Source organism: Mercurialis annua, linkage group LG2 (genome assembly GCF_937616625.2).
Source record: "Mercurialis annua linkage group LG2, ddMerAnnu1.2, whole genome shotgun sequence".
Lineage (NCBI taxonomy): Eukaryota > Viridiplantae > Streptophyta > Magnoliopsida > Malpighiales > Euphorbiaceae > Mercurialis > Mercurialis annua.
The window spans coordinates 39289508-39303309 of record NC_065571.1 but is presented as its reverse complement, the minus strand read 5'-3'; the positions used below and the strand labels follow the sequence as shown (position 1 = coordinate 39303309).

At 36.6% G+C, this 13802-nt stretch overlaps 1 protein-coding gene across 1 annotated transcript; it reads left to right on the top strand.

Annotated features, from left to right (window-relative positions):
• Window positions 1–12181: 12181 nt before the first annotated feature.
• On the top strand, window positions 12182–12860 carry LOC126668483 (uncharacterized). The gene is made up of 2 exons (XM_050361675.1): window positions 12182–12290; window positions 12415–12860. The coding sequence occupies exons 1-2, from the start codon at window positions 12182–12184 to the stop codon at window positions 12858–12860; spliced, it is 555 nt and encodes a 184-aa protein (XP_050217632.1).
• Window positions 12861–13802: the final 942 nt, after the last annotated feature.

Below are 13802 nucleotides of genomic sequence, written 5' to 3'. Positions count from 1 at the left end.
TATTGCTCAGAGCAGGTCTGCAGTTTTAAGACAACCCTATGTAAAAACTTATAGGCTAGATTCCGACACCTTCGGGTGCGAATTTCATTCCGAGACCTAAACGAAAGTTGTAGACGACGTTCTAAACTTTAAGTATGTCAATTTTATTTAGGGGTATGACTATTTTAAGTAAGCGGTTTCGATAGCCGAAGTTGGCTTGAAACATAATTTTGGTTAAGTTAATAATAGCTAGAATTTTATTAATTCTTACTGTTATTATATTTGCGTAGATCGGACGAGCGACTATCGACAAGATTTGAGGCAAATGGATCGAGATGTCGTCATGCTTATTTGAAGAATTTGGATAGCAAGTGGTGAGTAAACTTTAAATTACTCGCCAATATTTATAAAGCTACGTATTTTAATACGAAAAGTTATATGAAAATTTATATATTTGAAATGTATGTTTTTAAAATGTATACGTATATATGCTTCGAAAATGATGTTTTATCGTACTGTTCTACTTTGACAATAATATAAATAAATGAAAAGAATATATATGCTTAAATATCGGGGAGGGGTATAAAGTAATGTTATATGAATCGAATATCGAATAAAATACAAGTATTGAACCAAATACGAATAAGAAAAGTATAGTACATTCCTATTTGTACTATTATTCGAATATTTATAAAAGAACATAGTACGTTTCTATACGTACTATTAAACATAGTCAATACCCTATTGTGCGTGTGTTATAAATGTATGCTCTTAGATTGTATTGTGCATGTCATGGTCCATAAAGGATCAAAAAAACCCAACAGAAATCATCAAAATGATAAATACATGAGATAAGAAAAGTGTACTGTGACATATTCAATAATAAGAACTGAGATACAAGGTGGAACTCGGTGGAATTATCCCGGTACCTGTATCTCATCCATTCTCGATGATAGTCCTCGGGACTCATGCAAAATAAAAAGTAAGTACGATACATCGAGAATCAATACAAAACAAGGTCGAGACACAACGTGAACAAACATTCCTATTAAATGTCAATAGGAATTATATGAATCGACCGTTAAGTTCAAAAGACTTCCAGGGTGCAGAGTCCGAATACAGACACGAGGTTGAACTCGGTTGAACTATCTCGGGACATGTGTCTGGTGAGTAACTCGGTTGAACTATCTCGGGACTCACAACTTGGGATTAAGCAGTGGCATGAGTAACTCGGTCGAACTATCTCGGAACTGTGCCACATGGTTGTGGGTAACTCGGTTGAACTATCTCGGGACCCAACCATAAGGATCAAGTCACAAGAGACTTGCCAATGATTTAATTCGACTTAGAATCATGATGATATAAACTAAGATTTAAGATTCGGTCAAAAAAACTAATGCTACAAAACGAGAAAGAAAAATATCAACACCATAATAAAAAATCAAAGATGTCAAAAACGTATAAACTATAAGTTTGTGAAATAAACAAAGAGTTATGAAGGAAAGTAAAGAGGGTATGCAATATGATTTCAAAAGAGTATTTTCTATATATAAAATGGGTTTTCAACGGTTTTAACCCTTTATGTGATATTGCGTGTAATTTGGTGAACTCACTCAGTTTTATACTGACCCCGTTTCTTTTCCCATTTTTCAGTGATAGCATGATATGATTTGGAAAGTCAAGCTTCCGAAGTTTTAATTCTCGGAAGTCATTTGCACAATAAGTGAAAGAAGGTTTTCATTCTAGCGGTCCGCAGTAGTCTAGATGTCTTTGTCTATGTATTTGTGTAACACAATTTAACTCTGATGTTTTTGTAAATGGGGTCACATGTATTTTGATGTATGAAACATGATTTAATTTGCGAAAAATTTACACAGGATTTTAGGCTTGCTACGGGTTTCGGAGCTACCACTCGCATTCCCTAGCGCCGGTCGCGACTCATAAATTTGGATCGTGACATTATACATCTTATTTACCCCATTATATGAATTTCTAGAAAATGATCAACCAAGAAATAATATATTTCAGATAAATATAATATAAAATACGTCTCAAAATCAGTTTACTAAATTCATTATTCTTTTGAATCATTCAAAACTACTAGACATGGAGATGACTCCGAAACTATATAATCATTTATATAAGTAGTAAAATGCTGACCATAATCATCACCAATCAAACCACTCAAAAAACCAAACAATAATTACAAAAAAAATATTAAAATTAGCACGTATTAATAGTAACATATTTATACAAATATCATATGAACAAAAGAAGCAAAAAGAAAACACGGAAGAAAAACAATCAAAATCTCATAAAACCTCGACTCCAGTACCGGCTTGAAAAGCAACAAAAGAAATTTTATCTTGTGAAATGCAATCCCTGTCACCAGATCTTAACAACTCTTGCAGTTCATCTGATTTCTTATTTGTATATCCAAATCTTAACAGCAGATCTTAACTGTTTTTCTTTTGATTAATATCCTTTATTCTTTATCTTCATCAAAAATTTCAAAAGATAACCTATGGCATATAATTAAGATCAAATGTTTCCTAAAAGAATTAAAAATTAAAATATCCAGAATTAATACTCTATTCTTCTCCATTGAGTACCTAACATTTATTTAAATATCAAAAACGGATTTGAAAATAGACTGAAAATTTAGAAAATAATGGAAGAATTAACAAAAGATGAAGAAACCTTAGAATAATAGCGATAAAAGATAAAGTTGAAATCCTCAAAATCAAACTTCTATTTTTTTTCCAAAGCTATAAGATAGATTCATAGCGATGATGTCTTACATCAGTATATACGGATTACACAATAATCGGAAGCTAAACTTAGCTTTTTGAGCTAACTCATGGGTTTCCGTATTAAACTTACGCCCTATAAACCGCATTCCTATGAATTCAAAGAGCGATTTTCCTTGCCAAATATCATTACAAATGCTTCGAAAAGTTGCGACTAGACAGATGCCCGAGTGAAAAGCCTGAGACACTTGAATGGCATCGCCTTTGAATATAGCTTTTGTCCCTCCCTTAGAGAGGCACCAATGCATCGCATCTCTGAGGGCTATAAATTCCAATATGCCAGGGTCCCATATGTGCCGGTAGAGATTGTTTCTTGCAACACAGGCTATTGATCCAAACTTGAGCTCTTTACAAGAGCCTGTATCAATGTAGATGTACACTCCTGTGTCCAGAGGTGAACAATCAGCTTGCCTATTTTCCTTGTCCACTGTTGCTTGATTCCTGTGAGGAGTAGAAGCAACAGATGGAATTTCCGAGTTTGCTTCCTTAAAGGATCGATAAAAGTGAACTGCATTTGCCACTGTTTCTTCTTCTGACCAACTCGAAGATTGAAATAGCCTTGAGTTTCTAGCTTTTCAGATTGCCCACATCATATGACAGAACAATCTACTCATCTCTTCCGCTTGTTCTAGTTTTGAGAAGTCTGCCATTATGTTTGGCCACGCATCGGCAAGGTTGGAATTAGGCAGTCTGTCAGACCTCAAGGAAATTGGAATAGATATGAACCACACTCTACAAGCAAAAGGGCAGAGAAAGAGGATGTGCATGACTGATTCTGGCTGCCTGCAAAAGTTTCAATGGATATCAGCTTGGATTCTAATGTTCAGGGCCTTGGCAGAAGGGATGCCATTGAAAAGAGCTCTCCAGATAAAGATTTTGATTTTATTTGGAACATTCAAGTTCCAAAGGGACTTCCAGTGGCTTTTTTCCATGAGCATAGGACCCGGGTTTCCTTCAAATTCTTTCTTAATAAGAGACTGATGGTATCCTGATTTAACTGAGTATCTCCCATGGGTAGTGTGATGCCAGATCATCATATATGCATGCTTGTAGAGAGGTATAGGGATAGAGAGGATGGCTTCCACATCATGTCTTCTAAACAGACTGTGCAGAAGACTCTCATTCCAGCTTAGAGAGTCTATATTCATGAGCTTATCAACTGTTGAAGGAATCAACAAATGAGGAATGCCTGTTCTTATGGTAGGGTAGAAGGAAGATTTATTTGGAATCCACGGGTCTGATAATGTTGAAATGTTCGATCCTGAGCTCACCTGCCATCTGCATCCCTCCTTCAGAAGCTTTAGACCATGAAGAATACTTTGCCAACCCCATGATGCACCATTAGTTTTCTCTGCTTGGAGAATGTGTTTGTTGTGGAAGTATCTTCCCTTGAAGAGAGCAAAAATGAGGGATTCAGGGTTGTTCATTATTCTCCAAGCTTGTTTTGCCAAGAGAGCCTTATTGAAAGTCTGGAAGTCTTTAAAACCCAATCCTCCTTCCCATTTACTTCTACACATCTTGGCCCAAGCTACCCAGCAAATCTTTTTCTCTTTGCCAGGTTCTCCCTACCAAAATTTTGACATTAATCTGTTTATTTTGGAGCATATAAGGTTTGGGAGCTTGAAACACATCATAGAAAACACAGGGATAGCTGAAATCACTGCCTTGAGTAGAACCTCTTTACCTGCCAAGGACAGGAAATTGTGGTTCCATGCTTGTATTTTGTTCTTGATTTTGTTTAGGATGAACTGAAAGGACCTTTGTTTAGAGTTGAGGATATATTGAGGCAGTCCCAAGTAAATACTCTCATCACCTATCTGTTGAACCCCAAAATTTTCCAGAATCGAGTTCCTTTATTGCAGACTGGTGTTCTTGCTAAAGAACACTGCTGACTTCTGGAGATTAATGACTTGACCACTAGTTTCACCATAAAATCTTAACAGTTGAGCAATTGCTGATATGGTACCTGGCATAACTTTGGTGAAGATGATTGAATCATAAGCAAAAAAATAAATGGCTGATTGTGGGACAGTTTCTATTAATCTGAATTCCAAGAATAGTTTTGGTTGTGGCTGCTTCCATGAGATGGCTTGAAAGACCTTCTGCACACAATACAAATAAAAGAGGGGAAAGTGGATCCCTTTGTCATAAACCTCTTTGGGGTAGAAAGTAGACATGGACCTGTCCATTGATGATAAAGGAGTAGGAGACGGTGGAAACACACTGCATAATCCATGTAATGAAGGAATGACAGAATCCCCATTTGTATAGTATAGATTCCAAGTACTTCCATTCAACTCTATCATAAGCCTTCCTTATGTCAAGCTTGAGGCCCAAGAAACTGTGGGTTCATGTCTTTTTCCTTCTTAGGTAATGCAAAAGTTCATGGGAGATTAGAATGTTGTCTGCAATAGATCTTCCTTTCACAAAAGCATTTTGAGATCCATTCATAATTTTTAGAAATATAGACTGCAGTCTGGAAGCCAACAATTTTGCAATAATTTTATAAAAAACTGTACAGAGGCTAATAGGTCTATAATCGCTCACCATCTGAGAGGTTTTCCGTTTTGGAATTAAGGTCAGTAATGTATGGTTGAAACTCCTCAACATTTTGCCACCTCTGAAAAAGCCTTGAATAGCTTGGATGATTGAATGACCAGTAATATCCCAGTAAGCTTGAAACAACCAACCTGTGTAGCCATCTGAGCCTGGTGATTTGGAAGGATTAATGGAAAAGACAGCTCCTTTGTTTTCAGCTCCTGTGAATGGTGCAGTAAGGGTATCATTCATGAGAGGTGTTACTTTTGGCTGGAATCCATTTAGGAATGCTTCAATATTCGTTGAATTGTTTGTCCTAAACAGGTCTCTATAATGAGTGCTGAAGGATGCAACTATTTTAGAGGGATCAGTTTCCCATTGGACTAGAGATACTAACGGACTATGAATGTTGTTTCTTCGCTGTCTTTGCTTAGTCTTTTGATGGAAAAATTGAGTATTCCTATCTCCTTCTTTTAACCAGTGCACCCTTGCCTTTTAAGCCCAAAAGGTTTCTTCTTGCTGGTATGCCTGAGCCAGTTGATCCTCCCAATTCTGAATAGAATCCCAGTTTGTAGAAGTGCTTGAGATTTGTTTTGCCTGTTCCAACAGTTTTGTAAGAGTATGAATACTGATTTGTGCATTTCTTTTATTTTTTAATGTCCACTCTCTTATCTTGTGTCTTGCTTCTTTGAGCTTTGCATGAATCTGAAATATTGGGCTACCCTGAATTTGATGTTGCCATACTGTATGAACAATATGTCTGATACCTTCCTCTGCAATCCATCTTTTGTCAAAAATAAAATTTCTCATGACTCTTGGAGTAGCCATGATGGTTGACAGTAATATGGGTTTGTGGTCAGATCCAAGATCCTGCAGGTGGGTTACTTGGGCATTAGGAAAGTCACTCATCCACTGAGAATTTGCTAGAGCCCTATCTATACGCTCTTGGATTGTGAATGGGTGATTCCTTCTATTACACCAAGTATAGCAAGGGCCACAGAAGCCTAAATCTTTCAGAAGCATCTTGTCTACAAACTGGAAAAAACTAGATTTAGCGGAGAACACATAAGGAAGACCTTCTAATTTTTCAGAGGGTTGGAGTATTTCATTGAAGTCTCCCATAGTTACATAAGCACCCAAAAGGAAAGATTTCATATCATACATCAGGTTAAACTGAGTTCTTCTTAAGCTAGGATAAGTACTGAGGTGACAAAAAATAACATCATATCTAGTACCACAAGGATCGGTAACGCTACAAAAAACACAGAATACATCGACTAGTTGAATAGCTAAACTAGTCTCCTCCTTCCAAAACAGGCATAGTCCCCCTGAAATTCCTTGTGGGTTTACAGTGAACATGTTGTCATAACCCCATTTAGACGATAGCTTCTTGACTTTTGTTGGCTTATTCTTCGTTTCCATAAGAAATACTACCTCCGGGGAATGAGCTTTGATTAGCCCATTGAGATGCTGAATTGTCAAGTAGTTCCCCAGGCCTTGACAGTTCCAGCTTAATATCTTCATTCACGAGCGTGAGACCCTTTTGGATTGGTCTCGTCACCTTTGGGGAACCACACAAACAGTTCCTCGTCTTGGTGTCCTGGATCTGGCACTTGGGATCTATCAATGGTATCCACCAGATTGGCATTCCTCTCAAAATTGGAATTGTCCACTGCTTCATTATTAACACTATTCAGGTCAAAATCAGCAAATTCTCTCCCTTGAGCTGCCCTTACTTCTCTCGTATTCTCCTCTTCAAATTCTGTGTTTGTCAGTTTCCTTTTACCCCCACTAGAAGCTGAATGACTAGATGTTGTGGTTCTTGCATTGCTCTTTTTGATGTTAGCTTTCCTGCCTCTCTTCTTTGGTGGTGGAGGGTTGGCCACTATAGGCTCCTGGATCTGTTGAGTTGCCACGTATGTCATACGGTCTGAATTTGGGTTGATTGCTTGTGGGTTGGGAACGGGGTTGTTGATATCTGCCAACAATCTTCCGATCTCAGCTATGTCTTGATCTACCACCGTGGCTATGGTAGGATCAGCATGGTTTGCAGACGTTAATAGGTCCACCGCTATTTCAACTTGTTGATCCAGCGAGAGTTGGGAATCACCACTTAGGTTAGCATACTTAAACTGGAGTCTAGGGCTCAACCTGTTGAGCATAGTAGGAGGCATATGTAAAGGCTGTAGATTATGTTGGAGAGCTCTCCAGTTTACATTCTGCATGTCAGTCTTGGTTGGATCTTCCACTTGTAAAGTAGAAACAGTTGTTGCCTGCACAGGTTCAAATAGAATATTGAGTTCATTCATGCTAGAGTGTAAGAAATCCCTTACATAATCCTCCTGTCTACCCTGCACATTCAGCTCCGCCGTGAATCCCATGTTTGCTAGGTCCACAAAGACATATGCTTCAGTATTGGCTTGAACAGAAGTGGTTTCCAGGCCTTCAGAGGATGGATCCCCTATGTTTGTGCTAGAAAGATGAAGCTCACTAACTTCTAGTGACAGATTTAGGTTCCCCAGTTGTTCGCGCACTAGCCCCTCCTGTATTCCTTCTAGCATTCTAGAATGGGGAAGAGGAGTAGCTCTCATAAACAAACCATAGTTGTAGGGACCTGCATATATGATACCTCTGGCTTCATCTCTCTCTTTCAAAGGGAAGTAATGCCTCGTATGGCCAAGGACTCCACAATAAAAACACAAATCTGGCAGCTTCTCATATCTGAAAGATATCTAATCTCTTGGTCTCCTATGCTCGTCCACATTACCCGCCTCTTCCACATTGTTCACAAATCCTGGCAATAAAGGAGAGGTGATATCCACTTCCACCCTAACCCTAAGGAAATGTTGTCTCCATAGGAGGGCTAAAGGGTTGATATCAGCTTCGACGAAACTATGGAAAAGACTTCCCACCATCCTTGCATTTTCCTCATTAATGTGATCCGGTGCCAATCCTCTCACCTGGACACAGAAAGGAGATAGGTGAAAATCTATTCTCGCTAGAGACATATTACCTCTCCATTCTTTAACACTGATATGTTGGTTTTGGATGTTCCATGGCCTCTCCTCCAAAATATGAACGTAGTCCTCCTGTAGTCTTAGTCTGATAGAGAATACATTATCCGGAAACCTTGCGAGGGAGAAGTCTCCTTGAAGCTTCCAGCCTTCCTCCATTGCTTCTCTTAGAGCTGAGATGCTATATTTTCTGTACGAAAATATTTTTGTTGCCAACACCCATTTTTGATCATTAGGATCAACGTCTTCATTCTTCTTAGTGATCAGAGACAGTTCTGAGAGTTTGATATGTTGGGTACGGTTGATGATCTCCGTGAGCTGTCTTCCTTCTTCCTGAGAGCTAGTAGGGTTTGTGGATCCTGCTGGAAGCTCAAGAGAGCCAGCATTAGGGCTAGCAGATGCCCTCACAGGTCTGAACATGGAGGTGCCTGACTGAGATCCCTTTTGCATGCTAGGGAGACGAGTGGATCTACTACTGGATCCTGCATGTAGAGTAGACGGAAGCTCCTGAGTGACTTTTTGTTTCACTTTTCCTTGAGGCGGAGGAATTGGAGCTCTAGTTATTGAAGATGGTTCTCTGATGGTAATGCCCTGATTAAAGTTTCTTGGAGGTAAAGGAGGGAGTCTAGGTGGTTGAGTGGTTGCTGGGTATGGTACAGGTTAGGAGTTGGGGTGTTAGAATCTTCAGTGTATGATGAGGTGGTAGTTCGTGGGGTGTTAGTGAGTTGAATAAATCTTTTGGGATCTGCCATTGGGAGTGAGCAAAGAAACTGGGAAAAGGATAATAGCAGAAGACAAAAGGGATGATTAGTGTATGTTATCAGTTTAGTCTGATGCATAATATATAGGCAGGAGCAGATGAACTCATGTCTTTGGAGTTTGAATCTCGAGCAGCCCATTGTATTAATGGCAAGGACAGTGTAATACTCAGAAGCTAATTAGCTCGATTGGTGAATGGTGAAGTGTGGGATCAAAGTTTGTATTCCCAGTAAAACTGAAATCTTGAGCAGCCAAGATATACACTATCTAATAATTTGCATGCAAGCAATATTTCTGACACAACTGTGGAGGAAGATGAAGAGTTGATGTTCTTGAAACCAGGGTTAAAGGTAATAACTCCTCTCTCTAATAACTTCTCTCTCTAAAAGACCTTTTTTTTAAGGTTGAATTCATTCATACTTCTATTTCAATATTAGAGAAAGTTACTTAAATGTTAGAGAAGGAAATAAAAATTGGGATAAGAACATGCTTTTTTTCTTTTCCCAAAACAAAAAATGGATAAGTGTATAATTAATAGAATAGGTAAAAATATAAAATAATCAAATAGAATGAGTCATAAAATGTAAACGGTAATATGACATAAAATGTAAAAATTTCACCAAGTGGATATTAGAAAAAAAAAGGTTCTGTATTTAACATTTTTAAATAATTTTCTCTATATATATTAGTAAAACATTAAAATTTATTAACTATATATAAATATTTCAAATGATATTTTCTCTATTTCCTTTTAATTGTTAATTTTTTAACAAAATATAGAAATGAATGACTGCTGAACAAAAACGAATGAGACATTCTATATTTAAATAGTGATATTTTTTTTTATAATTGGGGAAGGTGGGAGGATTTGAACCCACGAATTTAACAATTTGATGTCTTGCGTTTATACTATTTTAGGTACAGCTCGTTGGTAATTTAAATAATGATTACAGAAAACAATAATTCACAAGAGCCTTTTTAGACGTTAAAATGGTCATCCAATTGACAATGTGAAGTACCATTGAAATTTAATTTGGCTAAACCTGCATTCTAAATATTTAAAAATTTAGTAAAACATATCTTCCAATTCTAATTTATTTTGTAATTACACTTTTGGAAATTAACCCTCTTATTTAATTTGTTTTTTTTATTATACTTTTGTAAGGCCAAATTTCAAAAAAATACCAAACTTTTTAAAATTAGTAAATATAATCCATTTTAGCATATTCTGTTTTTGTTTATAGTCATTTTTTGAACTAGTTCGATTTTTTATTGTGATTAAATCTTTTATTATGGCATAACACGCAAATGTTTGATATTTTATTATGATTAAATCATTTTTAATTTTATATACATGATTTTCATGTGACAAAAAATCGGTTCGATTCGAAATTAGCTATAAAAAAAATATAATATGCAAAAAGAAGTTATATTTGTTATTTTTAAAAGAATTTGTTAGAGTTGACAAAAATTGTAAAGGTATTGTATTTTATAGGATTTAGCCTTTGTAATATAACCTCTTTAACTGTACTTAATTTTTTTTTGATATAGACAAATTGATACTTTTGTTTTATCAATCCTAAATAAATTAACTGTACTTAATTTTTTTTAATATAGATAATTGATACTTGTTTTTTAACGAAGTTTTCGGGTTATAATTTATACGAAGGATGAAGGCCTTCAATATTTATAAATGCACTTATTATATATATATATATATATATATATATATATATATATATATATATATATAGTGTGTGTGTGTGTGTGTTTATTTATTTCCTTCGTTCAAAATTAATAGGCAATTTAGAACAAACACAAATATTAAGAAATTTAATAAATCTATACAAAATGAATAATTCTATAAAACATACTACACTTGTCCTTATTTAATGCAGTGTTAAATTTAATTTTTAGGGGGTTTTCCTCTCTTTATTTCTTATCGATATGCATGTTACTTAAAATACATAAACAACTGAATTGAATATGAGATCAAGAAACAAAACCTGATTTGGAAACGTTCAATGATTGTTGATCTCTGCACGCCATCTGACTTAGAAGATATGATCTTCTTCCTTATGATCTCATCAGAAGAAGGCCCTATTCTCTATAACTTATGTTTATTATGAACTTTATGAGAAAATCAGATAGTATTTCTTATAAGATTAAAGAAGGGACCTAGCTATTTATACTGCTTAATGCAAATCTCCCGCTCGGATGAAAAAGGGAAATATCTCGGTTTTCCAGCTTTGGTGGGGAAGAACAAGCATCAAATTTTTGGCTTCATCAAGGAGCGTGTTTGGAGCAAAATTAAGAGTTGGAATGTCAAGTTTCTTTTCGAGAGGCGGAAAAGAGATTTTAATTAAATTTGTAGCTCAGTCTATGCATAATTATGTGATGAATGTCTTTTTAATTCCTTAGAGATTGTGCGATGAGCTTGAACGTATGATGAACTCGTTCTGGTGGGGTAGAAATAAAATTACTAAGAAGGGTATCATTTGGGATAGATGGGAGAAATTATGTGTTCCTAAAAAGTTCGGTCGTATGGGGTTTAAGAAAGTTCAGGAGTTTAACGTAGCTATGTTAGCTAGACAAGCATGGAGGCTTATTAGTATGGAATATAATCTTATGGTCAAGGTGTTTAAGGCTAAGTATTTTCCTAATTCTTCGTTTCTTGACGCTAAGTTAGGAGCTAACCCTAGCTTTGTTTGGCGTAGTATTTTTGAAGCCCAAGAAGGGATGAGAGCGGGTGCTAGATTGCGGATTGCGAATGGTAAAAAGGCTAAAGTTTGGTCTTCATCGTGGCTTTTGGAGGCAGGGAATGGCTTGATAACAACTCCTATGCCGATTCAGTTAAGTGATGCTAAGGTAGAGCAACTTCTGGAGGTAGATGGCGTTCTTGGGACGTAGGTTTGTTGCGAGACATTTTTAACCAAGAGGATGTGGGTTGTATACTGCACGTTCCAGTGAGTAGTAGGGATGTGGAAGACAAATGGTGGTGGAATTTGGAGAAAGAAGGAAATTTCACGGTTCGAAGCTTCTATAAAAGTTTTTATGGTGAGGTTTGTGGTCTGATTTCGAATGTTTGGAGCTGTATTTGGGCTGTCCACGCCCCTCTTCATATCCGGAATTTCCTTTGGAGAGCATGTTCGGTTATCTCCCTACAGTGGATGTCTTAGAAACTCGCAAGGTATTTGTTTATTCCTCGTGCTCAGTTTGCAATACAACGCAGGAAACTGTGAAGCATTTATTCTGTCTGTGTCCAGTCGCAGTTGCGTGTTAGAGATTATCCAATTTAGGTAATATGAGTGCAGGTCATGGGAATTTTGCTGATTGGTGTTTGAATTGGATGGTGCATCTTAATCCTGATCAGCAAACTCTTGCGGCGTTTATTTGTTGGAAGTTGTGGCTCAACAGGAATGAAGAAGTTTGGCAGAATAAAATGGGGACAGCTAGTTCTTTGATAGCTGAAGCGGGTTTTTTGATGGCTTCGTGGTTGGCAGCAAATAGGCGGGGTGCCGAGCTGAGAATGGCAGAGGTGCTAAAGGGTGATGGAGTTGTTCGTTGGTGTCCTCCAGAGCAAGGATGGCTAAAAGCCAACGTGGACGCTGCGGTGTACGGTGGGAAGCAGGAGATTGGTGTGGGAGTTGTGGTGAGAGATTGGTTAGGGTGTGTAGTTATGGTTCTCCAGGTCAAGATCCTTGGTTCGTTTTCTCCGCGAATTACAGAACTTATGGGAATAAGAGAGGCGCTTAGCTAGCTTAAGGACTCGGATAAGGTTGTGATTGAATTGGATGTTATAAAGGTCGTTCTGGAGATTAGAAACTCGGATCTTGTCGAGTCAGATTTATTAGTTTCTGATTGTGTGGAGTTAGGTAGGTAGTTTCTTAATATTAATTTTGCTTTCGTGAGGCGATCTGCGAATCAGGCTGCGCATTCTTTAGCGGAACATGCCCGATCACTGTCAGGTCACCAGGAATGGTTCTGTAACTTCCTTGAGTATCTCACAAATGTAACTGCCTCTGATTTGATTTAATAAAATCATTATCTTTAAAAAAAAAGGAGTTGAACGGGCTCCCATCAAAGCCCGTTAACTCTAGCCCTTACTTTATCCTTCACACACAAATTATAGTCCAGTCCTTCTTTACTTGATCACATGGATTTAATAAAACACTAGCCCAACAAAACCCACACTACGGAAACTCATACCGAAATTAAAAAATTCCAACACAAGTTATTATAAGTACTTTAATCCTTCGTTTTCTTATTCGAGTATGGAGCTGTTTAGAAGTCTGGATTATATTTTTCTTGAATAATTTTCTTTTGTTTTAGTTCGCTTCTAAAGCGCCTCGCTTTTAAGTATTGTTTTTTCCTTTTTGTAGCTTTTTATCAAATTTTCATTCATGAAAAAATTTTGCTATTTTTGTCTCAATCTAATTAAAAGCATTATTTTTAATTTTTTTTTATTTGATAATTTCTTTTTAAATAATTCTTATTTTACTTTTTTCTTTTTATGATTTTCAGTTAATATATATTATTAAAAGATTTATAGAGAAATGTAACGCATTTAATATAAATTGAGTTTATTGTTTAGAGAAAATTACATGAAACCCCAAAAAATCTCAATTGTTTATGTTAATGACTCAGGTTTTTAATTTTTGCAGAAAAATTTCAATTTTTAATTTTTTTTATACCTACCTTT